The sequence below is a fragment of the Eleginops maclovinus genome, chromosome 5, assembly GCF_036324505.1.
Source record: "Eleginops maclovinus isolate JMC-PN-2008 ecotype Puerto Natales chromosome 5, JC_Emac_rtc_rv5, whole genome shotgun sequence".
In the NCBI taxonomy this organism is placed as follows: domain Eukaryota; kingdom Metazoa; phylum Chordata; class Actinopteri; order Perciformes; family Eleginopidae; genus Eleginops; species Eleginops maclovinus.
Window position 1 is genome coordinate 27,683,054 of NC_086353.1, and position 27,655 is coordinate 27,710,708.

Below are 27,655 nucleotides of genomic sequence, written 5' to 3' on the forward strand. Positions count from 1 at the left end.
GCTTCTTCCCCTCTGCTACCGGCCTCATCAACGAGGCCCTGGACCCCCACTGACAGTGACCCTCAGCCACATCAGACTCTACGCATCACATTAATAATGCACACTATGCAAACAATGTCATGTTCATTCTAACACGGTCAGTCCTGCACAACCCTCGGAATTTAGCACATTGTACACAAAGCTAGCTCTCGTAATATCTGCAAGGTTTCTCACTTTTCATAACAAAACTGAACAGATTTGACTTTTTACGAATATTTTGTCATATTATACTATACGTAGTTCAACTATATTTCCTCTAAATATTGTTGTGTATTTTAATGTTATTATAGTTTTTTTTAATAGTTTTTCATAATAGTTACATGTTTTGGTCATTTTCTTACAATTTAACTTCTTTGACTGTGTTTATGTATGCACCAATGCAAGTTCCTCATGACTCTGAAAGCTGTGCCTATCCAGGTGAAGGACATGTGGTCTGGGAATCATCTTGAGGAAAATATGAAATAGTTTTTAGCTCTCCAGAAAACACCTTCATTGATTTATCCAGTTTCTTTTTCCGTTTTTACCCAAGTGTTGTTGGAAACCCCGTAACACATTGCGCAACCAATTTCCCTGGAAAGGAGTGGTCTATGTAGTATTCACAGTAATAATAATAATAATACATACAATTTATATAGCGTTTTTCTAGAAACCCAAGGTCGCTTTACAAGTCGGGTAGGGGGGAGTAGGGGACAGTGAGCTGAATCAGCTCTCATCACTGTCAGATAGTATCCTCATACGACTTGAACCTCTGCCCCACAACAGTGTGATGTAAGCAAGCATCCCAGGCTGCAGAAATGTTGATTCTGGGTGCCTCCATCATCCCTGTCAAACCTCTTTGGCCATTGTTTTTGCAAACTGATATAATGAATCATCTGATATTCCATCAACCCACCCTATTAACACACAAACAATCCAACATCTCTTAATCTTTTCTATCTTATACAAGTTAGTTCTATAGGGAAGACATCTGTGGTGTTGCACAGCAGTTCAGCTTTAGAACATTGTGACAATACAGACATATAGACACTTTAGAATAATTCAAGGCTACTATAAATAAGACATTAACAATTGATACAGTTAATTTGGTGTAAATGTGATTCATTGAGATGAACAAATGCTCACATGAGCACATCTTATATCACAGTTAAATATCTGAGTCCGGGATTTATCTGCCAAGTTTGAACTGTGTGTGTGTGTGTGTGTGTGTGTGTGTGTGTGTGTGTGTGTGTGTGTGTGAGCGCGCGCGCGCGTGTGCGTGCGTGTCCACTTAAAGGACAGGAATAGATACTCTCGTCACACGTGGACGTGCATGTGAGATGGTCATGTGCGCTGAATACAACAACAACAAAGCTGTTAAACCAATCAGATTCCTCAGGAAGCTCCCAGCCCCGCCTCCCCCAGCTCTGAGTCTCGCGCTCTGCTGCTGCAGTCACAGTGTTTGTGAGTAAACGCGTGAGGTCTAGCCTCTGGATTATGCCAGAGGTTCCGTCCGGAGCTGCAGAGATGTCCCGGAAAAGAGTCGCTGAGCCAGGGCCCTTAACAGAGAACGTCCCGGAGAGGAAGAAGGCCTGCTGGGGCATCCTGACTAGCCAAGGTCGGTACAGTGCTGTGCTCCGGGTTACAGCACAGGTTGTTCATGCTGCTGAGAGGGAGGTCAGTCCCAACCTACATAAACAGAAAAATAATATATCTGCATTGGTATAACACGGACAATCATTGAAGGCAAATTAAAAGCATTATCAACCTTAAATAGGCTATATATACAGCATGTAATCAGAAATGTAATCTGCCCTCAGTATTATTGTGGTTAAAGGTCTTTCGTGTAGTAGACAACTCTATAATTGTACCTTGAGCGCAGAAGCAGTCCAACATAAAATGTTATCATGCTGAAAACAGTACCATAAAATCCTGCACACATTTACAAGTTCAGCTGGCAGTTTTAAACGGTATTGGTTGAGGTGTTTTGTGTCACATCTTTATTGAACTACGTATTAACCCATTGCTTATCATTATCTAACTGCTAGTTGGATAAGGATGGATCACCAATAACTGTATTAACCGGTTCATTGATATAGCTTTATAATACACAAGCAGGTTTTCATTACTGGAGCAGTTCCCAATTAAATGTATACTTGTATATACTATTATTCTGGAAAATTTGCCAGCAGTGGTTAAAGGTCTTTCGTGTAGTAGGCCTATAACGTTTTTTGAAATTGGATTTGCTGAGAAGCATTTGAAAACAACATTTATATTAAAAGCAACTTTTCTTGACATTCTTGTATTTTTTATTGGCCAGAATTGTATGCAAGCCCGAATGACACTACTCCCTATTGAGACAAATCTTCCTGCCACGGCATTGATTTTAGACCCTTAAATAGTCTATTTTGGCTTAATACTTGTAATACATAAAGTAATGATATCAATATGGATTTGAATCGATTGATTTCAATACCACAAAAGGGAGCATTTAATGACAGTTCAGTTCTACAATGAAAGGGTAGCTGTTCATCGTATCAGAAGTGGTAACAATTACATAATCATGTGACTTTTGGGCATTATCAAACCAATCCATCAATCTTTAAACTCTACTTTTCTCCTAGAGATTTCCCCTTGCCCATCACTGCTGTGAAAGCTTAACGCTGCATGCCCTGGCTGTGTTAAATGATTGATAAACAGTGAGAGAACATGCAGGGCTGGGTTTGGAGGCAGATGGGTGCGCTGGGAATGATAAAGATTCAACTTTATTGTCATTGCACAGAGTACAAGTACTTGGACAACGAAATGCGGTCTCTGCATTTGACCCATCCTAGTGTTAGGAGCAGTGGGCTGCCATTATGTACGGCGCCCGGGGAGCAGTGTAGGTAACCAGTGTCTTGCTCAGGGACACCACGGTGGCACTTGGTCTTTCGGGGACTTGAACTGGTGACCTTCCAGTTCCCAGGCCAAGCCCCTATGGACTTCGCCACCACCACCTAAAAGAAGAGCACAGAAGAAACCTTGGCTGTGTTTGTTCCTCACACTCTGTCACATCTTCAGTGTTATATCCACGAGTTGTGCAGCAGACACTCCTGTCCAGGCGAGTGCATCCTACTGACCTCACTGAACCACCACTCATCTGGACTCTTCTCCCAGGATGCTCCTGGTACTCTAGGCCTCGCAGAATAACTTTCAATCCCCTGACTGCCCAACTCCCCTGGCACCTCCACCTGTTCCTCGTCCTCCACCAGCTCCTGGAACTCCGCCCTTTTCCTCTGTTGTGCACAGGGAGCTCCAGCTCCATGAGCTGTCTCGTGGCCTCAGAGACGGAGCTGATGTCTGTCTCTGCAGGACTGAGTGATATGTGCTCCTCTCTAGGTCAACTGTCCACATGCAATCTCATGCCTCAAACCAACAGAGGAGTTCTGGGGTCTTTTTTTGAGCATTGTGACCAAGATACGTAGACTACTATGTAGAGCAACAACAACAATTATAACACAATATACTGTATGTCGTTTTACATGTATTTGCTCTGCGTTAATATAGGCAGATAGAACATTACATTTATTCTAGAATTAAAAGTCTGAGCAAATGATATGTCTGTGTTTGTGACGCAAAAGTGAGAACACCGCAGTGAATCAAAGAAAATGTGGAACATAAAAGGACTAAAGGAGACAAAGGTATAAAGGGGAAATGAGAGACACATGAGTGAATGTGTGAGATAGTCGGCTGTGTCGTTGTTTGTCATGACCTGTCTTTAAAAGCTGCTGGAATGTACAGAGGTCAGGGAAAATGACCTCACAGATCATCTAAATATGGCTGCCCCGACCCATGTAACTGTCTACTCTCAGAAGGTTAGATGATTATAAGGCCGCGCTGAGAAACAAGTCCCTCTGTTTGTTTGGTCAGATTCTTGAACCCTGAGCTATCATTTTAATCTTTTATTCATTGTTTGATAAGAAAGTGTGTTTTTTTGGTACCTCAGATAGTTTGGATTGTTAGGTTTGATCTCAGCAGTCTGATCTGATTCCTCTGCATGTGGACCAACAGCCAGTCAGTTATCCAGCTGCTTCAGTTAGCCAATCAGAGTTATTCTTAAGCAGTCAAGGGGTCCTTCATTGCTCTGTGCAGGTGATCCTCCAGGACTTCCTGCAGACGAACAGAAGGTGTAGCTGTCCTTTTTTATCATTTAAAAATGTAAAAATGGATGTGCCATAGGGAGACGGAGATATCAGTATGTTGTGTAGGACTGGTGCAGTTATTGATACCACAGCTGTTGAGAAAGAGCTCACTATCACTAAATATAACCACAGCCGGCCGTTCTGAAGTCCTGCTACAGACTCTGCTCCGAGCAGATATTTCCTTTTCTTTCAAGATGAGTGGGGCTACTACTGCAAATGATGTCAGTAAATATAAAATAAAGATACTGCTATGTACACATTTCAATTATTTGGCTTTGTATATATTAGTTTGAATGAAAAATAAATTGGATGTATATTGAACTTTTGTGAAACACTTGAACTCATCCTGGTGCCTCCGACAGTCAGTGTAGATCATGTCTACCTTAACAGTCGTATTTAGAGAAGATGGTTGGAAAATATCATTTCTGGGATAGCAATATGTATGTGACAGGCAGTATGTTAAACATCAATGTACAGTAGTATACGCTGCGTCCTATGTCTCAACATATATTACCAGTGGAAGTCTGCAAAATCTTCAAATCTTATACACGGTTAAGTTGCTATAACGTATCATTGTTTCCCTGTGTGTGTGTGTGTGTGTGTGTGTGTGTGTGTGTGTGTGTGTGTGTGTGTGTGTGTGGTGTGTGTGTGTGTGTGTGTGTGTGTGTGTGTGTTTTGTGTGTCCAGGGTCCTGGGCAGATCGCTCCCCTCTCCACGAAGCAGCTTCTCAGGGTCGACTGCTTGCTCTCCGGACTCTGCTGGCCCAGGTAAAGTTCACACACACACACACACACACACACACACACACACACGCTAAAACATTCACAAACTTCTTCTCTATAAACCTGTTTGAAGTGTTACATACGGTTTGCATGTCAAACAGGAAGTTTACATGAAATATGGATACAAAATATAAAAACACAAAATGGCTAAAACGTTCGTAATGATGCTAATAACAGTCTGTCTTCAGATCATTAAAGAGATGCTCTTGCAGCAGTGCTAAATAGAAGGGACAATAAAACATGGTTTTTATCATGGTTTCTGGGGAATTCCATCACAAAGTCAGGCGTGAAGAATGAAACATAGCTTGTCCATCTTGTTTCTTGGCATCCTGATTTGAAAAAGAGCAACAGAAATATTGAATAACATTCTTACAGCTCGATTATCACCACTCTTGAGTGCTACTTGTCCAAATATCTCATTTGACTTCTAACATTTTCTAAAATATTGTGTTCTTATTTAATCTTTAATTCATCTGAGACTATTTGAAATGGTTTTGATTTTGCAAATTGAATTTGTTCTGCTAGTCTGTATTAATGTATATACTCTATAATTGTACCTTGAGCGCAGAAGCAGTCCAACATAAAATGTTATCATGCTGAAAACAGTACCATAAAATCCTGCACACATTTACAAGTTCAGCTGGCAGTTTTAAACGGTATTGGTTGAGGTGTTTTGTGTCACATCTTTATTGAACTACGTAATTAACCCATTGCTTATCATTATCTAACTGCTAGTTGGATAAGGATGGATCACCAATAACTGTATTAACCGGTTCATTGATATAGCTTTATAATACACAAGCAGGTTTTCATTACTGGAGCAGTTCCCAATTAAATGTATACTTGTATATACTATTATTCTGGAAGATTTGCATTAAGTGATCTTGCCTCACGTAATCATCCTTTCTGTCATTGGTGTTCTATAAGTAACAGAATAATATGAAGATTGACAAATCATGTCCAGGAAAGGTGCCAATAATCCTTTTCACTATCATTCAACTAGAAAGACTGTTTCTAGCGTTCTTTGACCCAATCATTACGCTTTGTGCTGTGATTTTTTAGGGATATCATGCCGACATTGTCACCATCGATCATGTGACTCCTCTCCATGAAGCCTGTCTTTCAGGAAATGTAGCGTGTGTCCGAGCATTAATAAATGCTAACGCTAATGTAAGTGTTCTCCTTATCACCACCATTGATATGTGTCGCCGTGTGTCCGGACAGCTGCTGTTGTATCGCTCACTCCTATGTGTGTGTGTGTGTGTGTGTGTGTGTGTGTGTGTGTGTGTGTGTGTGTGTGTGTGTGTGTGTGTGTGTGTGTGTGTGTGTGTGTGTGTGTGTGTGTGTGTGTGTGTGTGTGTGTGTGTGTGTGTGTGTGTGTGTGTGTGTGTGTGTCTAGGTAAATGCTGCGACCATAGATGGGGTCACACCTCTCTACAACTGCTGTGCCTCAGGGAGTGTTGGTTGTATGGAACTACTGCTGCAGAATGGAGCGCACACACAGACACCACACACACATTTCCCCTCTGCTCTGCATGAAGCCTGCAAGAGAGGTAAATACACAGAACACAAACCATGTGTGCAGTCCGATTTACCAGCTCATGAAAAAAAATCTATCCCAGTTTGGGATAAATAAAGTATTTCTGATTCTGATGACCAGCGTCACCTGCCGTCAGAGTTTGCTCAGTGCCCAGGCTTCTATATTGCACCCCATCTCCACTCTCAATGACTCATTTCCTGATGCGTTTAAGATCTCAAACCCACCGCCAAATGTCTTTGAAAACAGCATGATTCGTGATTCATTCCTTCATTTACTAATTTATAGGCCCAGTTAGAGTGTAATAGATAAAGCAGGGTATTCTTTAGGGCGGGGCACCCTGGTGATTGACAGGTCGCTTCCACAGTTTTTATGTTTTTACATGTTTTATGAAAGTTAATTGTAACTTTTAATATCTCATAAAATTGTCGTTAAGCATTTGCTCGTACTTTGCTCCACCCTCTGTGTGTGTGTGTGTGTGTGTGTGTGTGTGTGTGTGTGTGTGTGTGTGTGTGTGTGTGTGTGTGTGTGTGTGTGTGTGTGTGTGTGTGTGTGTGTGTGTGCAGGTAACACCAAGTGTGTAGAGTCCCTGCTGTCTCACGGAGCAGATCCAGACTCTGAAAGGTCCCACCTGGGCTCCCCTCTCTACGTCAGCTGTCTACACGGACACACAGCCTGCTCGAAGATTCTGCTGCAGAGCGGTCCGTCAACACTCAGCCTTTCATTTCAAACAATCTATGCTGCATCATTGTGGTTAATAAGAAGGAAAAAGAATTGCACTTTACTTAGCCACCAACAATGAAGCATCAATATTTACTTTAAGTGAATTATATATTCTGCTATGAGTTCTTACTACAATTTCTGAGGTGTGTGTACGAGAGTATGAGGTCATATTGTATTATAAGCCCATGAGCCAACCACTAGTTTATACCAGCAAGAGCATTCAGACATGTATCATTGATTATAAGTCATATTTAGAATGTTTTAAGACTATTAATATAGTGTAGTCATTAAGCATTATGAATGCATTATAATTCACTGTGAATTTCCATACAGTCAATTTATTGTCAATCTCCTCTGTGTGATACACAGACAGGGAGATCAAAATGTTGTTTTTCACAATCCAGAGGACTAAACATCAACTATTAACTTTAATGGACTTGGCTTTCATAGAAAGGGTTACCAGGTTATTTTTAATTTGTGGCCAAAACGCATCCCAGGATGTATCTCTGATCATTGTTGTTCCACATAACCTCATAGATTACTCTCAGTCTGCAGTTCAGAACAGCTTTGGATTGTAAGCCTTTAAAACTAAGCAATGCTTAAAGGTGAACCCATGCCACAGGTTAAGGCCTTATTGCCATTTTCTTTTCCCCTCAAGGGTTTGCTTAGTTAAGGGGATATCCAGAAGCCTGCAGAGGTGTAATGTTTAACCTAAAATGCAATCGAGAACAGAAGCTTTATTTTTTCTTTCTCATACCTGTAATCAAATTATCACACTTTTTTTTTAGTCCTAGCCCCTAGGTTTGATCCACATCTCTAGGCTGTTCTCTTTGAAGGGGGTGTTATATTATATTATTCTGTACTGAAATAAATGGTCAAATTTCGTTCCACTGCATAGGGTTCAAAACCTGAGAACAGCTTTTTTTTTTTCAATTTCCTATAACATTTAATTTTACATTCTATTCTTAGCTCAACTTATTCTATGTAACTTGTATGCATGCAACTTCTCCTGCATTACTTGCACTATTGTGTATCTACCATGTTTATTCTTATACTACTGTTATTGCTTTTTTATTTATTTTATTGTTTTATGTCTTATACATATTTATGTTGCATTGTTGGGGGAGCCCGGGACTTAAAATTATCATTGTATTACTACACGGTAGCTACTGTGCATATGACAGTGAAGCCTTTGTAATCTACTCTCCCCTTGTCTATGTCTCCTCTAGGAGCCAATGTTAATCTAGGCCAAGGAGGGGACAGTCCTCTGCATGCCACTGTCAGACAGGACACTGCAGATCAGGTGTCCCTGTTGCTGGACTATGGAGCTGATGTGAACATCAGAGACAGTAACCATCAGCGGCCTGTGGAGGTAGCACCTACTGGTGGAAAAACACAACAACTGCTGCTGAAATTTGAAGGTATTGCAACATCTTTTACTGCAGTGATTCTTAATACTGATCATTTGTACCACTCAGATTCACTCAGAGCTTTATCACAACAGTAATAGGTAATCCCTCTGTTTCTCTCTAGGTGCTCCGAGGAGTCTCTGCCAGTTGTGTCGTCTTCAGATCAGGAATCTGATAGGACGATCCAGACTGAAGCTGCTCCCCCTCCTCCCTCTCCCTCCCCTGCTCACTCACTATATGGAGTATACATAGGATGACGGGCACACATGCATCATGACAGCGAGGATCCACCACAATACACACTTTGTTTATTTTACACTTCTAATTTAGAGGTGCCAGCAAAGCTCTTTATTAACCACATTTTATCTTACCACATCACAATGTTTTTGAACTTTATGATGGGTTACTATAACGTCTGGTTATAACTTCACTGACCTTCCAGTACTCTTACAGCAGTGAGGATGCTCACACGTTTGGTCTGTTAGTTGACAGATTAGTCCTGCTTAGTCTTCTGGGGGTCCTGGCAGTGTATTTCTGGAGCCTTTTCGTCTAAGGATTGGTAACATGCTAAATAACCTGACACCCACATCATGATCCAACTCTCTCCATGCCATCTCCAGATTGTGTTGAAATTGGCCAGAACATGTAGACTACACTCTACATTGCTTTATTTATGTTTTTTATCATTCTCGTTATATTTCAAATTGCCATATCCTGCGTGCCCCTATCTTCCCTCAGTGGTAATCATTAAATCTGTAAATGATAAACACTACAAAAGCATGACGTGTGTGCTGCAACAATGAGCCTCAGCCCTCAAAGTGTGTGACCCGGACGTAAGCTGTAGTTTGATAAACCTGACACACCTCTTGTTTGTCTTTACACACCCAGTCAGTTTAAATATCTGCGAGACAAACGACGAGGACACAATATGAATATTTTACATTCGGAAGTTAAGAGATATACTGAAAATATTACAGAATAATTGATATATCAGGACACATTCTTGCTAACGTTAGTTATTGCTGCCACAGGCGGGTGGGCAGAAGTGAGTTGCGGTGGGCTGAACACTGGAGCCGTGTCAGCATCAGAGAAGTGTCAGGAAGGAGACGGGGATTAAACCAGAAGAGGAAGCAGTCCGACAGGAGGAATACAACGTATTATTTAGCTGAAAGTCACGGCATGTTGTCGATGTAGTGCCAGCCGTGTTCAAATTTACAACCTAAGCAGAGATCTAAAGCTAGTCCTTAGCTGCCAGCCGGTTAGCCTCTGCTAGCAGCGGCAGCTAATCTAGTTTAGCTGTTGGCTCCAACATGAGGCTGAAAGTAGGCTTTATTCTGCGTAGTCTGCTTGTTATTGGGACCTTCCTTGGTTTGGTGGTGCTCTGGTCTTCCATGTCACCGAAAAGCAACGACGAAAACCCTTTTGGAAAACGGGTGAGTTGACAACAGCAAGCCAGTTAACCTTAACTGTCTAAGAGGGAACTGCACGTTACACTCAGTGCTAGCATTGCACCAACCCAAAGCCTCAACGAAAAGTAACCATGCAGAGTTTGGTAAAGGATGACGACTGATAGTGACAGAGGGCACATAACTTGTAGAACACGCTTTCATTCAGATGTTAGGCTAGCTACTAACGTACACTGGTTGTCATGGAGATATGTTCTTGCTAGCTAACCAAAGCTTTCTCAATATGTATGCATGTAGTGAACTGGTAAATGTTAATAAAACATCACAGCTCTATACTCCCTCGTGTATTCTAACTGTTCTAATCACATGGTCATATTGACACCACTTTCCTAAATCAAAAATCAACCACGTTCATTCCAGGATCCATATCCGCATATGTCACCATGAAAGTGTCTCGAAGGCGGAACTGTTTCAAAGTTAGAGTAGTGGGTTCATATGCCTTCATATGTTTTGAATAGGCACAAGCCATTTCTGTACGTGGTATAACCGTCTCAAAAGATAAATTAGAAAGTCTTAACAATGTTGGCTCTTTTATTTAGTAGGGAAAATGCGTCACAACCATAAGTCCAAACTTACCACGTTAGCTTCTAATCACGAACGTTAGCATGGTGAGGTTATCAAGACCGCACCTGAGGACGCGAGTGCAGCTATAGCCTACTGATTGGTTCGTGTTTGACACTGTAGAAATGATTCCACTGTATGATGCGATCTGTGGGTTGGAGGACACAATCTATATCCTGTATAGGACATCTCCATACTTCACTTCAATCTTACATTAACCTACAGAGTTGGTGACAAACCCTTCAGGACACAGGGGTTAAAGTTTAACCATATTGGACGACAGCCCTCTTAAAGGCACAGATAATAAAATAAAATAAACATAGCAATCTGTTTTTGGTCATTATTGGAAAGCTAAAAAAACCTGTTAATCCACAATTGTCACAGATCTTTTGTCAGAAAATCTTGCTGACAAAATGCCCAGTAAAGATCATGTTCTGGGCTGGATACAGTTAACAGTGATGGGAATTTGGAATTAATAAGTAAAAGTAAATAAGTTGGTGGTTCCTGTCAGTACAGTAATGAGAGTAATACATTAGGTTATGCAGGATGCAACCGTTTCATAGGTTGTGATAATGAACCCCATGGTCAGGAAGAACTGTCACTTTTAGGCCTATATACTATCTTTGCAAGGCTGCGGTAGTTTCATATCTCCACCCAATGAATCTACTCATGTGGAGATACATGAATGGGTAAAAAGGTGAAGAAAAAAACAACAACTGCCTCTTCTTCTCCACATAATACATATTGTAATAGTTAATACTTTTTGTTAAGCACATGAGCACATACTCCTATGTCTGTATTGTTACCCGTACTCAACATTACGTTTCCTTAATGGTACTGGTGATCAATGTTCTGGGTGGATGTATACTTGTCCTATTTTTGTGTAGAGAACTTTCTTTCTATATTGATATTAAACAACAACAAGGACAGGCCATGCAGAAAAGACATGCTTGCCGATAAGTCCTTGCTACTAAAGAATTGTTTTGTTGTTGTGGGTTTTAGCCCAAAAGGACTGTAAATAATTATTCATATTTATTACTAGCCTATTTTTAACTGATAAGAACTTTATTATTAACAGTCATTAGACCTTCTTTTTATTCATCTAGCCTATTTATGTATGGATTGCACCCTCACTGACTCTGTAATCCATTACATTTTTACTGTGTTTTGTCTTGAATTAATTAGCTTATATTTATCAAACACTTAACATGACTCGACTCTCTACTTGGCAGGACACACACACACACACACACACACACACACACACACACACACACACACACACACACACACACACACACACACACTGACACACACTGGGCGTACTTACCAAGGGTTGCTTGATGTTTGCTCCCCATGCTCCTTTTCCTTAAAGTGTAGCGGTTTAAGGCTACCTTAATGGCTTTAACATACAGTGGAAGCTGTAAAAGTTAAACCAGATAATGAATAAAACCCACAGAGAAATATGTAGCCTGCGTTCATCCCCATCTGTTAGTGATTACTTGTGACAGGCTCTAAAAATCTTCCCAAATGATGCACAGAGCTGTTATGTGCTTAGCCAAGTGTGTTGCATCCTGCTCACATTATGTTGGTCCATAGCTATAATTAATCATGTTGTTTTTAAATCATTTCTTAATCGCTGCATGTTCATTCTCTGTATTATTCCCCTTTGTGTCACTCCATGCAGGATGACAGTGTGCTGCCCAAAGGAGACCTAGCGGATCAGTTTAAGCCTGTGGTGCCCTGGCCTCATGTTGAAGGGATGGAGGTTGACCTGAACTCCATTAGACTCAAAAATGGTGAGAAACAGTTCCTTTAAAAAAAAAAATGAAAAAAATACATAAACAAACCCGGATCCTACATTCCAGAGAATCATATTTATAACTTCCTTTGATCAAATGAATGTAACCCAATGGAAAGTGTCAAAGTAATGCAATATTCAAATGACATTTAATTGGGGTTTAATCTGCCTTAGTTCATTTATTCCAGAAAGAGAAATACAAAATCCCCAAATATTTCCCATGCCCATATTGAGGTTTTGAAATTCAAAACTTGTAATCCTGTGGTAGGAGGAAAGCTACTAGATTCTAAAAGAAATGTTTAAACTTATGATTTTTGTTTTGTTTTTAACTGATAAAACAAAGTAGACTTTTATTTGCCAGCCAAAGCCCTAGTAGCTAATAATGCAAAACAAGTAAACAAAGGGATTTGGTTCAAGGACATACTGTATCTGTAATGTGGTCCAAAAAGCCCCAGGACAGGCTATCTTCAGGTCTTTGAAGTCAAGTCTTAAAGAGCCTGCAGAAACCCTGTACTAACTAATCTCAGTGGCATATCTCAATGTGGATAACACAACATGTGCTATGTAGCATTCCCTCTGAAAAAGAGGGCAAAGACATGAAGTAGAGTTTTATGTTGTGGTATTGAGTAATGTCTTGGTTTCTGGTTGGCGTCCCCAGAAGGGGCCAAACATGCCCAGAAAGCAGAGCAGGAGCCCAACCAGAAGCAGGTGATCCAGCAGCAGTATGTGACATTTAAACCCCACACACAAGCCTACACCAGCCCTGTCCTGAAGAAAGGTATCCTGGGAAACTTTGAGCCCAAAGAACCTGAGCCTCAGGGGGTCCCTGGCGGTCCTGGAGAGGGAGCCAAGCCTTTTGTCCTGGGTCCAGAGTACAAAGACGCCATCCAGGCTTCCATCAAAGAGTTTGGCTTCAACATGGTAGCTAGTGACATGATCTCACTGGATAGAACCATCAGTGATATACGCCATGAAGAGTGAGTACAGCTGTTCAGACTGACTACAGCCTGCCTCTGTGTTTGTTCAAACTGTAATCCGCCCTGGATTACAATACCAGCACCACTTCAGCAATTTGCAAGCTAATCCTAATATGGACTCTCTGTACTAATGGACCGTTACACTTCAACACATTCACTGTCTGTTTAATCATATCTCCAAAGTCATGTAATACATAGAAAAGGGCAAAACATTCTAACAATCAAATGAAAGCAAACAGTACGCATAAACTACAAGGGCACTCCAAGAGCACAGAACTCCTGGCCACAGGCATGATACTGCTGATAACATTCTCCAGACCCACAGCATTACGCTTCCAGAAAAGGTGTTTCAGACCCGCTCCAAAATGGAATGGGTTCTTCCTTGGCCCCTGCCAGAGCTATATAGATACTAAGAGTTGCGACACTCTCTGATGTGCCGCCAGGGCAGTCACGTGGTTCATGTAAGCCCCGATAGTTCCAAACAAACGCTGCGCTGTCATGTTATTCTATGGGACAGACAGCAGTGATTGCATTATTGAATGGTAAATATCAAAGAAAACACACACCTAAGCACTTTTCAGCTGTTATTGCATTATTGCATATTTGTTAATGTCAGTTTTGCATTTGGAGAGGCAGGGTGACAACGGAAAGCTGTGTATTACTTAGATAAGTTTTACATTTTGGGCAGGAAAAGCTTAGTGTTCATGTTAGTATGGGTCACACTACTGGCTTTAGTAGTTCTAACTTAACTTTTCCTTTCCATATCGAACGATATGGAATCTGGAATCTGATGATAGACGTCTCGTGATTTTCATTTTAACGTAACTGGGCTGTTTTATTGATTCGTGATTTTGCTTATAAATTCCGATTCAACCATTAGCCTAACATCTTGGTAGCGCTAAGAGGTTTGCCGTGGTCCGTTCAGCATTCGTCTAGCTCAGTTCTCTGATGAAAGTGACCACCCCCAGGGCCACAACACGAACATGACCATGTTAAGACTAAGAATATAATTTAAACATTAAGCTATACACATATTATCAAAATTCAATGAAATATAAATGAAATATTAATCACAAACACCACCTTATTTCTACTAGTGCTAGCAGTTAATCTTATATCATACACAAAGCCAACTAACGATGGCTGACACGGTCAAGTTCAGCAGATAAAAGCCAAAACCCAAAATAAATTAACCCCCCCCCTGATAATCAATCCTAATCCTGCTTGTTAGTTACCCAACATAATTAATATAGAACTCACTAACGATTCATTACCGAACTCTCACCTTCACAGCTGGCGAAGTCGCGCTAGCTACTAGCAGGCAATGCTTGCAAATTGGTTGTAAACAACCAAGATAAAATAAAGATAATTACGCGGTGCATATACAAATGAAGACCAGTATAAGCATCATAAAGGGCCTGTGATACAATATAAACAGTTGTTAATTCAAAAAGGTCAATATTTCCGCAACTTACCTCTGGAACTAATCGATGCGTCACAATGTAAGTGAACGGGGTCCAACGCCCAAATGCCAATGTTTGGAACTATCTCGATGTCCATACCCCGGGAGTAGTCGCCACCATTTTTTACAACGGAGGTCTATGGGAGTGTCGCAACTCTTAGTACCTATATAGCTCTGGCCCCTGCTACACCCTTCCACTAACTTTCAAGAATATTGGGCCTGGAGTTTTTATGTTATCCTAAACAAAGAAACCACACCCAACGCATAGCCCTTGGTGGAGGTAATAATATCACAGTGGGCTGTCTGCGTGTTTAGTGAGCACATTAAAACAGGCTGGTGTATGCTATTTAGATAACATATATGGTTTTTACACTTTAAATCAATCGTTTGGGAAACAATTGTGATTCAGTCAACATATCCACCTAATTGACTGATATATTGAGAACCAGCCCAAACCTGTACCAATGGTTAAATTGTCTTTTGAACACACACACACACAAACACTCACACAGAAGGCAGAAAGGTGTGACCACACAACTAACTGAACAGGCTGCCATGTAGCCGGTTTAACATATTAAAATGACACAGTTGAGTCTGCCCTATATTGCAACATCACGGACGCCCAGTGTTTACCATCATTTCATTCCTGAGTCCCGCCCTGTGATTTCAGAAGCTCTAACAAAAGCTGAAGCTAATGCTCATTTGGCAACGAGCTATTGTCTTTAAGGTAACATCCAGCTGCAAAAGACAACAACTAAAATAGTGACCGGACAAACCAACGGGGCAACTTTAAGGTGGATTATTTACTTTAGATCTATGGATCAACATACTCCCTGCCCCCTAGAAAAGAGCAGTGGCAACAGCCTGTTGTGTTTTAATAATTAAATATTAAACAGAACAAGTAACTGCATAGTTCCTGCTGTGAGTCTCAGTGAGAGGTTGCCTGAATGCTGTCTACATAAATAACGCGTATTTGCAGTGACATTCGCCCCAACCTCTCTCCTGAATAACAACGTTTACCCCAAACAAAATACTTTCTCTCGGTCCTATCTTTTTCAAATCTTACAAAGCAGTAGCATTTTTTTTTAGGATGAACAACATTCCAGGTTGTAAACAAAGAAAGTTTAGTGTTTTCGTACAAAACTTCAACACTATTTTTCTTCAGAAAGTCTTGAAAAGTCTCTTACAAAAAAACTTGACATTTGACACACAGTGTTCAACATTACCTCATGCCAACAATTCACAAATCATCCACACTCAGCTGAGATGTTACATTAAAGTAAACTCTAGTGTATTTGTTTAACCTCCCAGCAAAGTTTGTTTACCAAAGTATATACTAGTATTTTAAGCATGTGATTAATCACAGATTATTATTGCGATTCAATTAATTGATATCATTACTTTTTAAGTTTTTAGAAATAAACATCTAGATACAGTGTCTATATGGGGCAGTAGAAAAACGATTTACCTCACCTTACATGTCACTTGTTAGACGCTGTTATCCAAAGCTACATTCAATACTGTGGAGAATCGTCAAAGGAGCAATGTGAGGAGAAAGCACTGCACCTGAATTTAGTGCAGAAAGTAAGGCTGGTCTGTCTAGAAACCGCCCATAATCCATTTAATCTGATTAAAGATATTTTGTGACACGAATGGTGCGGATTGACACTACATCAAGTAGTTTTGCATAACACCTTTAATGCCTTCTCCAAAACTGATACAGTAAATAATTCTTCCAGATAACCCCCACCTCACTACTTCTGACACCAACTCACTGTCCCACTGCATAATGTGACTCTTTTACTCATTTTCACTTGCCCGCACAGCCAATGAATGAAATAACCTGCACTGTTTTATTCTAATTTATCCTACTCTGTATTTTCTTTTGTATTTTGACTTATATCTTGTATATAATATGTTGCATTGTTGGAGGAGCTTGGGACCTAAGATTGAATAACTACACTGTAGCTCCTGTGCACATGTAAAGCGACCTTGGGTACCATGAAAGGTGCTATATAAGTTATTATTATTATTATTATTATTATTATTATTATTATTATATAGTTGAATTAGAGAACCTGTAACTGACCTCTGCCCTTTGCCCACCCTCTGCAGGTGTAAGTTCTGGCAATATGATGACAGACTGATGACCTCCAGTGTGGTGATAGTCTTCCATAATGAAGGCTGGTCTACACTGATGAGAACCATCCACAGTGTCATCAAGCGGACTCCCAGTCAGTACCTGGCTGAGATCGTCATGATAGATGACTTCAGCAACAAAGGTGGGTTTGCTTTCCTCTCTTACAGTATAAGGACTGGGGGGACCAGAATATGATTATATCTTGAACAACTGAGCATCAACCACAGAAAGGAGGAGCCCCCCCTTAGCACCTATGTGAAGTTAAATTGACGACTTCTCACCTCTGTCACCATGGGGAAGTGACATTGCGTGTTGTTGGCCCACAGAGCAAAGCAACATATGATTCTCCCTGATCGTCGGGCTCCCTGATCAGCCTGTCGGATGTTCTGTTCCCCATAAGGACCACCTCGCTGCACATTATCCCTTAATACAATTATTTGGTGGCCCACTTGCCTTGGGCCGTGGACCACAGGTTGGGAATCGCTGCTCTAAATATCACAGACCAGTGACTGAGACTAGGGAAACGCTTTTTAAAGCCAGGATATTTTTCTAATTCTTCTCGGGAAATCAAGAGTTTTTATAACAACAAAAACCCAGAATTAGTCAATGTTAGCTGTTAGTAACTGGCATTTTCCTGATTTGCTTGATAGCAACTCATGTTAACAGACTTTAAGATGGGTTTGTTTTTTTAAATGGTCTGTGTCTTTTTGTGTTTGTAGAGCATCTGAAGGAGCGTTTGGAGGTCTACATCAAGCAGTGGAATGGTCTTGTAAAACTCTTCAGGAATGAGAAGCGAGAAGGACTGATCCAGGCCAGGAGTATAGGAGCACTCAAGGCCACGAAAGGACAGGTATGGTCTGATCCTCTACTGCTACTGCCACAACTGCTGAACCCTGAGCACGGGCTCTACCTTCAAAATCAGTTATTAGAAAAAAAGCTGATACAGTTATGACTGTGGACCCCTAACTTTTACCAGGTCTGAATCCCAGTTAGTAGCATTGATCAGACTGACAGCACGGAAGTAAAACAGACACTTTGTGTTCCAGGTGCTGATCTACCTGGATGCTCATTGTGAGGTTGGAGTCAACTGGTATGCTCCTCTGGTTGCTCCTATTTCAAAAGACAGGTAACACACACACACACACACACACACACACACACACACAGTTATTAAATAGAGTTCACAGACCAATGTATTACTTAATTGCAGTCATTTTGAATCATATCTTTTTCTTTTCAGCACATGACTTTTTTTTTTTTTTTTACACAACTGGTGTAGATGTGTGTAAAAAAGATGTACGTTTTATACCACCATTTCTTTATAAAGATCATCAGTAAGCAAAAGGCAACTTTTACTCATAAAGTGTTAGTGTCCAGTTGGGTATTGATATCTGTAATGAAATATGACTTTCTTTCAGCCTCTTTATATCCCAGGAGAGCAATCTGCCTTCTCCAGGAAGGCATATTATTATGAATGGATACAGTAAAGCAACAGGGAGGGGAATGGGCTAGAAGTCCACATAGGCTCCCTTTCCTTTATTCCTCACTAAAGGGATGTCCTGCAGCACATTTGAAGTCCTCATTATAAAGTTTCAGTCCTGACCCAGTGATAGAGATGTATGGCCTTCTATTATTTCCCAGATGATTCTGAGATGTAATTATGAGATGATGTGTATTTTCTTATGTCTGTATAAATAGCTGAAGCTGCAGTCTTCTGGTTCATGCACAGAGTATAGTTACCCCCCCCCCCCCCCCCACCCTTGAAGACAACCAACAGATGGCTTCACTTTTTAATATCAGTCCTACAGCTTTTAGTATACACATTCATCAGGTTGAATGTACCGTATATGCCTCCTGCTCATCTTTTCTTATTTTTTATCTTTTTACATCTTATTTACATTTTTACATAATGATACATAATATATATAATCATTCATTTCTTTTATGGACATTTAATTTAATTTGGTTGTATACAGAATCATAAATATAATAAACACCTCCTGCAAAACAAAATTCCAATAAGCAAGAAAAAAAAAATCATATAATGTATGTCCTTTTTCCTTAGAAAAAAAAAGAATGAAGCAGAGCACTTGTTTCATAAATATACTCCAGATAAAAAACAACGTTTTTTTTTCTTAAGACTAAAAATCTGCACATCTTAAGGATTTCTGTGATATGTAATGTGCACCTGAATTCATTTTTCATCTACATCGAGTTTCCCTGTGTGTGTGTCCAGCCTGAAGCGCTGCTGCTGCATGCAAAACAGGAACACTGTGCTGTCAGGTTTTGTAATGACAAACCCATTTTGAACAGGACATTGAAGGCCTCATCCCAGCCTGATACAGACAGTGTGTACTGTGGATTAACGTCAGATACTTTACTGTGTGTGTGTGTGTGTGTGTGTGTGTGTGTGTGTGTGTGTGTGTGTGTGTGTGTGTGTGTGTGTGTGTGTGTGTGTGTGTGTGTGTGTGTGTGTGTGTGTGTGTGTGTGTGTGTGTGTGTGTGTGTGTGTGTGTAGGACAGTATGCACAGTACCACTGATAGACTATATAGATGGTAATGAGTACACTATGGAGCCGCAGCAGGGTGGAGATGAGGACGGCCTGGCTAGAGGAGCCTGGGACTGGAGCCTGCTCTGGAAGAGGGTTCCTCTTAGCCAGAGAGAGAAGGACAAGAGAAAACACACCACGCAGCCCTACCGGTACATACAGCATGCTAACCCTCACCCCTCTCTGTTTATGTCTCCATCTCCCATCCCTCTGTCCCTCCTGTCCTCTCCTCCACTTTGTCTCACGCTGTCTTGCTATCTGAAACCCCTCCGGCACTTCTGTGCGTCTTTGCCTGTTTCTTTCTTTCCTTGATGTACACCATCCCTACACCTCTTCCCCCCCTATGTGTCTTGAATGCATGGCCCCATCCCCGCTCTGTCAGAACGGTGTGTACGGTGCCTCTGATCGACTCTATCCACGGCGAGCGGTACACCATGGAGCCCCAGGGTGGAGGAGACCAGGACGGCTTCGCTAGAGGAGCCTGGGATTGGAGCATGCTCTGGAAGAGAGTTCCTCTGGGAGACAGAGAAAAAAAACTGAGAAAAACTCACACTGAGCCATATAGGTACACAACACCAACCCCTCCTGGACAAATAATCTTTACAAGTTAGTTTATTGCACTCTATCAAGAGCAGTACAAATACAGAACAGATGAACCTGAGAAACAGAAGTCTTTATGCAGGGTGTAAAGGTGCCATCAGCTTATAGTTCATACGAACTCAATTGCTTGAGATTTGGAAAACGTTTATACATCACACATATTATTAAGTTAACCCATACTGCATACTACAACTAACCAACTAAACCAACCAGTGTTGCTTCTCTGATGGGGAGTAGCTCCTGTCCTGTCCACTGTCGAGTGTGTGCCTCAATGTTTCTAATATTGAGAGTAAATTGTGGGCGCTGTTCGTTTAATCCAGGGTGGGATTTACTCTCGTACGTCTTCTTGTCTTCGTCCAATTTGGGATTTCTGGTTCGAACCTATTAAGCAAATAATTTCCTGTGTTTTGGGTGTTAGTGAATGTACCTACAGGGACTTCAGTGGGATATGACACCATCAGCCCTGCCTTAGGTGAGATTGTTAAACCTGAATTAAGAAGCGGAGCCAGGATGAGTTTTTGTTGGGATTATGTTGTTTGGTCTTCACGGGAACTTCTGGTGTGGATTGGGTTCGGACGGGGGCACCATCACCCCCACTTTCCTCCAATGTTTCATTCGTCTTGTCTCGCTGTCAGTCTTTTCTCTCCACTTTCCTTCTACATGTTTCTTATTGTGCTTGGACTTTGCTTCTTTGTCAGTCTGATCTTGTGTTCTCTGTTATTATTAATACAGTCACAGTCTGGGTTTTGCAGGTGGAGTATGCAATTCTAGAGTTTATATTTGAACCCAAACCTTCTCCCGTCAGAGCTCCTTCAAATCGTGATGAACTTCCGTGGCCTCTCGCCCGTCCTTACGCGAACATAGTACTGTACAGGGCTGTCTGTGAACAGCACATTCTGTTTCAGCACACAGCTCGCTGATCATTAGGAGATTCTTGCTGAATTTGACAAAACCTTGGATTAGAATAGCTGACTCCACCTTTAAAATAATAATTGAAGTAATGTAGATGCCAATGTTATGAGAGAATTCAGCATTTTAAGTGAATTATAGAATAAAGGAACAGAAGATGTTATTATTTGATGTTTAGAGAATACACAGTTTGAGCATGTGTGTATTTATCTGTTTCTGGATATTTGTCTGTCTTTGAACATGCAGGTCTCCAGCCATGGCGGGCGGCCTCTTTGCTATAGAGAGAGACTTCTTCTTTGAGCTGGGTCTGTATGACCCAGGGCTTCAGATATGGGGAGGAGAGAATTTTGAAATATCATACAAGGTAGATATTGAAGAGAGCCATGAATACACACTGAAGCTGATGAATGCACACACACACACACACACACACACACACACACACACACACACACACACACACACACACACACACACACACACACACACACACACACACACACACACACACACACACACACACACAGGGCTTAAAGGATGTTTGTAGGATGTTTATCTTTTTCAAATTGTGTTATCCTTTTTTTTTGTTGTAGATCTGGCAGTGTGGTGGCAAGCTGCTCTTTGTACCCTGCTCTCGTGTCGGCCATATCTACAGACTTCCGGGTTGGCAAGGCAACCCTCCACCTGCACATGTGGGATCCTCACCCACTCTGAAGGTAGAGCGGCTCACGCTTTGAAACTCTGTAAACACACAGAAATAAATATGCACATGGAATCTTTTTTAGATTCATGAAGCTGTGGAAGCATTGTGCTTCATCTCAACTACCACTGTTGTGAACTTTTAGATCCTGCGTGTTGGCTGTACACCTGCTGTATAGAATAAGGTGTAATTAGAGCTATCAAATACGAGTTGGCACAGCAAATAAATAAGCATTATATTAAAGCTCACAATGCAAAACGATTTTTCACATTATGTGCACAGAACTATGTCCGTGTGGTGGAGGTGTGGTGGGATGAATATAAGGACTACTTCTACGCCAGCCGCCCTGAAACCCTCACTCTAGCCTATGGAGACATCAGTGAGCTGAAACGCTTCAGGTAGAACACACACACTACAAAATAACGTTGTATTAATGTGTGATAGATGTTGTCTGTTTTCCAATATCTCTTCAAATTCCCATTCTTCTTTTATTTACCCAGCTCAAAGCCCCTGTACACTATGTGATTAATGGCCAGTCAAACATTAACAGTCTAGAGATCATACTGAAAGAAAAAGGCTACCCACGTCGATTTAGAACAAACTTCCCAAGGGGGAAAAGAGACTGGAGCACCCTGATTGATCAGTAGCATACAGACTAACATTGTTTCTTCATCAGACTCAAAATGGAGAAAGACAAACAAATACAGCCGCGGAAAAAATTAAGAGACCACTCCAATTATTTCTTAAATCTTTATCTCTACATGTATGGCAGCCATTCCAGTGTCTGTTGAAATCAAACATCAGTAGTTTATAGAATACAATACAAAACAAAAGAAAAATGTTTTTAACTCAAAGACATACCTAATAATAAATAGTAAAAAAATAGAAAATGATAATGCTGAAGTAGTCTATTAATTTTTTCCGGGGCTGTATGTAGTCAACCTAGAACAGGTGCACACATCACATTGGATAGTTTGTTGTACACAATGTAGAATCTACTGGATCTAAGCTGAGAGGCAGGGAGATGTCCAGAGCACCTAGCCAACTCAAGAGCTTTGGTGACCAAAAAACCATCTGCATGCAAATTGTAATAATGTTTAAAATACATAATCCTTACCACATGGTGACACGGTTGGGGGGGAGTGTCCCAGCAGCAGTGTGGGCCAGCCGACAGCTGCTGCTAAAATCATTTTTACCTCAAACTCACAGTTAGTTTTGGCCTTATTTTCAGAGTGGATCAATTAGATGACACTTTGCACAAATCCTGAAGTTGATGCCATGCAGTCTTTAGACCAATCCGTCACATAGAATGTCACAATGTTTTTCTTTAGACAATCTATCGGCACCTTATCAGATCAAATGTTTGCACACATATACAGCCATTTATAGTTTTAGCTCATTTCAGGCATTTCATATTTCTAGACACACTTAAGAGTGAATGCCTTTGAAGGGACCTGAATGCATCATGCTTGTATACCTTCCTCTATTTTGAAAGATATTATTAGCTGTAAGTGAAGCATTCCATTTTGGTTGTGAGTTAATTGTTTGCTGTTTGTTGGCTGAACAGAGAGGATCATCGATGCAAGAGCTTCAAGTGGTTCATGGAGGAAATAGCATATGACATTCCAATGCACTACCCTCTGCCTCCTAAAAATGTAGAATGGGGAGAGGTAGGCACACACACACACACACACACACACACACACACACACACACACACACACACACACACACAATGGATGTCATATGGCTTGTTTGAACCATCTAGTGTCTTACCTTGTGCTACGTGTACGTAGATCCGAGGCTTCGAGACAAGTTACTGCATTGACAGTATGGGACACACCAACGGAGGCAATGTGGAAATAGGACCGTGCCACCGAATGGGTGGAAACCAGGTACTTACACACACACAAACACACATGCTGCCTCATAAGCTGGGTGTTGCTGTAGCTCTGTTCAGTTGGAGGTGGTCTTGGTTTGGTTTGATTAGCTTTTTTGCAGAGAATTTAATAACATTTCCTGTCTTTGAGACAACTGGAATCCATGTCCCTCAGTGAAGGATACAAAGATAGCTGATTGTTTTTCTAAACACACCATGTCTTTACTCTTGAAGCTCCAGAAATCTATTCAGCTTGAACTGTTGGCTATGTTTATTCTACTTTTAACACTTAAACTGCTACTTGTACAGGAGTGATGGTTGTTTTGGTCAGACATGTTATTTCTCCAGGTGTCAGTGTGCGTTGCTGTCCACCACTTGGTTTATAGGACCACTTCTCTCTTGCCTTATTCAGATACACCACAGCATTATGCTTGTGTTTGTTTAACTCTTAAGATATAGCAGGGTCTATTCTATTAACAGGTTTAAAAACATTCAACTCTGAGTTTACTATTCCTGAGATGTGAATCCCTGAGTTTGCAATCTAAAATAGCTGATCTGGGTTACAATATCCAACTGTGAGGATTGTGACGCACATTTACTGTGTATGTCCCTGTGTGTCTCCCTGTGTGTTTCCCTTTGTGTTTCCCTGTGTGTTTCCCTGTGTGTCTCCCTGTGTGTCTCCCTGTGTGTTTCCCTGTGTGTCTCCCTGTGTGTCTCCCTGTGTGTCTCCCTGTGTGTCTCCCTGGGTGTGTCCCTGGGTGTCTCCCTGTGCGTTTCCCTGTGCGTTTCCCTGTGCGTTTCCCTGTGCGTTTCCCTGTGCGTTTCCCTGTGCGTTCCTTGTGTTTCCTGTGTGTTTCCCTTTGTGTTTCCCTGTTTGTTTCACTGTGTATTTCCCTGTGTGTTTGTGTAGTTGTTCCGTGTCAACGAAGCTAACCAGCTGATGCAGTATGACCAATGCCTGACGAGAGGAAGTGATAATTCAGCGGTCATCATCACACACTGTGATCAGAAGCAGCACACTGAGTGGAAGTATTTCAAGGTGAGACACAAACACACACACAAACACATACACACACAAATATAAAAAATTCACACACAACGTAGAAGTGGTTGATTGAAGAACTCACCCTCTCTCTCTTCCCAGGATCTCCATCGGTTCACTCATGTGCCAACAGGTAAATATCTGTGTTCAGACATTTTCCACACAGTGATTCATGTTCATCACTATCAATCATTATCACCCATTAAAAGGAGATTGAGTACATGGGGCTTTGGAGAGGAGAGAACGATGCTTTTTTCTTGGTCCATCACCAATTTTGTGTGTCGGCTCCAAATTTAAATGAAAATATTTCAAGTTATCAGAAAAGCACCAGTGAAGTCACTGTCACATTTGGAGAAGTCGTTTTTGGGTGTCCCCTTCAGATGGAAACAATCATAACAAATGTCAAAAAGACAGTTTGTTAGAGCTGAGGATGCTATGTGTGCTTGTGCAAGAAATGGATAGATAAACACTCACCAGTCTCACATAGAAGTGGTGTATATCTTCTGAAGGTGCAGCTCAAAACAATGTGTCAAGCTGTTCTAGTCATAAATATTGACTAATTAATAAAGGGCTTGTGAAAGCCAATGGACAGGGGCGCCATATACTTCCATCAAGTAACCCGCTAAATCTAACCATTTGTGAGGACTGAGAAAATAGTCCTATTTTATTCATTTTATACATTTCAAGTTTCAAAGAAATAGCCACAATAGGGACTAGCACACCACACATGTTTTGTTTTAACTTTGTTCAACTGTGAAAGTCTTGTGGATATAAAGGATCCACATAAAAAATGTTTGTCTGTTTGGAAATACTGCCCGGAATATAGTTTATTTAACAAATCTTTCAAAGGCATTAATCCGCTTCATCTCTGATTGGCTCTGATGGAAACACAGCACCTGGGCGGGTCGTTAGGATCCCTTTTCAGCAATGCTATGTAGTGTGTTGGCATACGTGTTACCTGGCAATGGTAAAAGAGTGTTAGAAAATGGCATAAATGCACTCATTTTAGTTATGTGATCATTGTGGTTTGGATCTGTTTTAAACCATTACCTGTTTAAGGACAAAGCCTCGCAGGTGGAGTATTCTTAACAATCCTCTGAGCTTCACGTTAGAAACAACACCACTGTCACATTGCCTTAGATTAGATGAACTTTCGTTTAATTTCAGGGATTCTTATACATAATGGCAGCCCACTGCTCCTAACACTAGGATGGGTCAAATGCAGAGACCGCATTTCGTTGTCCTAGTACTTGTACTCTGTGTAATGACAATAAAAGTTGAATCTTCTTCTTCTTCTTCTTCTTCTGGATCCCATCAAACACTGAGCTTAACCTTCATTTTTCTGTCCTCACAGGGAAATGTCTGGACCGCTCCGACCTGCTCCACAAAGTCTTCATATCAGACTGTGACAACAGTAAAACCACTCAGAAATGGGAGATGAACAACATAGTGGCTGTCTGAACACTACTGGAACAAGCAGAACCACTGAGAAACACATCCGTACTAGACGTTTACAGACAAAGCCAGCTAATACTGTCCTTTTGAAGAAATAATGTTTTTGATATGAGCCAGCTGGTGTCAGTGCTTCTCAATTTAAAGATACTGAGATTAGACTTTAACAGCTTCAACGCCAACACGTTTGGTTGGAACTGTTGCTCCACAAGCTCATGCATTACACAGACACTCCATGTGGCAGAAGGGCAACTGGTCAGTGAGGAGGCTGATGCTGCTGCTGCTTCAAATGACTGTACGACAAATTGTCTCTCTGTCCTTCATACTGTTTGTTTTCCACTTGTTCTTTCTGTTCTTTTGGGCTCTCAGGTCTTTTCTAAATCACTACATTGATTTATAAAAGAAATCAACATCTACTCTGACTATTGAACGATCATGCTCTTATTAGACCTTCCAATCACCTACCAAAGAGTCCTTTTTATTGTTGGAGGATTCATCCAAGCAGCAGTGTGTAACAGGTGGTGCTGGGTGCTGTCATGGCTGTTTGAGTTTCGGCTTGTTGTGAGTAAACAATCAACATGTAAGGATGACAAACTGTTACTATTCTTCTGCTTGGCCCTGTTTGGCCATCTCTTGAAAAAAAGCTGATAGGCTATTTCACCATTTCAGTGAAAATACAGCAACCTTCCTGCAGGGCCAGCACTGACAGAGGGGGGAACTCCCAGAGGTGGGAGTTAAGCTGTTGTAGACCCGTGCTTTCTTCACATTTACACCCCAGAGGGTTTTTTCATCTCAAACTAAAGGGCCATTCTAGCTTGCAACTAGTACAGTAATCCAACAGGCTTAATTTGATCAATGAATAAACAGGATTACATTGAAAAGTAAAATACAAAACAAACAGTACAGTGTTTGTTTCCTTAAACCATCTCAAGGTCCATTATTAGTGGGCCATGCCTGAAACTTAATTGTATTAGTTGCCTATAATTCTTTTGATATCCGTTGGTTTAATTCATTTCCATCACCGTCTCCGAACATTGAGAGGTTTAAAAGGAGCCTGAGGAGAGCACATCTGAGAGCAGTGATCCTGCCTTACTGACAGACCTGATGAGTAGATCAGTAGCTGACCAGCTGTCTGTCACCTAGTAACTGTCCGTCTGAAAATGAAAGGAACATCATGTGGTCTGGGTGGGGAATGATTGAAGTGACAAATTGACACAATCACACACTGTGGGGTTGGGGGGGGGATAATGTGGTGGTTTTGGTTTGTGTTGCAAGGTAAAGAGGGTTGGTGTATGGCTGATGATGTATGCAATGTTTTGTACAATGTAAATAGATGTCTTTGTAAAGATCAATCATAATTGCATTTTGTGAAGGGCCTTGAATGATGATGTAAATATCTAACTTATAGCAGCAATTTAAGAAGGGTGGCTGAACAATGGGTGATTGAGCAAATAAAACATCAAATTTTTA

At 41.1% G+C, this 27,655-nt stretch overlaps 2 protein-coding genes across 3 annotated transcripts; both read left to right on the forward strand.

The window, feature by feature from the left end:
• Positions 1-1,434: 1,434 nt before the first annotated feature.
• On the forward strand, positions 1,435-10,388 carry asb5b (ankyrin repeat and SOCS box containing 5b). The gene is made up of 7 exons (XM_063883838.1): positions 1,435-1,633; positions 4,884-4,963; positions 6,041-6,148; positions 6,378-6,531; positions 7,082-7,216; positions 8,468-8,659; positions 8,772-10,388. Exons 1-7 carry the CDS (start codon positions 1,513-1,515, stop codon positions 8,897-8,899), a joined length of 918 nt encoding a protein of 305 aa, XP_063739908.1. The 5' UTR covers positions 1,435-1,512; the 3' UTR covers positions 8,900-10,388.
• Positions 9,842-27,655, forward strand: galnt7 (UDP-N-acetyl-alpha-D-galactosamine: polypeptide N-acetylgalactosaminyltransferase 7). 2 transcript variants are annotated; one of them, XM_063883835.1, is made up of 15 exons: positions 9,842-10,080; positions 12,362-12,473; positions 13,134-13,452; positions 17,030-17,196; positions 17,774-17,904; positions 18,101-18,180; positions 19,573-19,755; positions 21,359-21,476; positions 21,706-21,828; positions 22,095-22,210; positions 23,380-23,482; positions 23,609-23,707; positions 24,602-24,730; positions 24,836-24,866; positions 26,088-27,655. In XM_063883835.1, the coding sequence occupies exons 1-15, from the start codon at positions 9,958-9,960 to the stop codon at positions 26,192-26,194; spliced, it is 1,941 nt and encodes a 646-aa protein (XP_063739905.1). In that variant the 5' UTR covers positions 9,842-9,957; the 3' UTR covers positions 26,195-27,655. The 2 variants fall into 2 exon arrangements, with proteins under 2 accessions (XP_063739905.1, XP_063739904.1); XM_063883834.1 differs by lacking the exon at positions 19,573-19,755 and adding an exon at positions 19,986-20,168.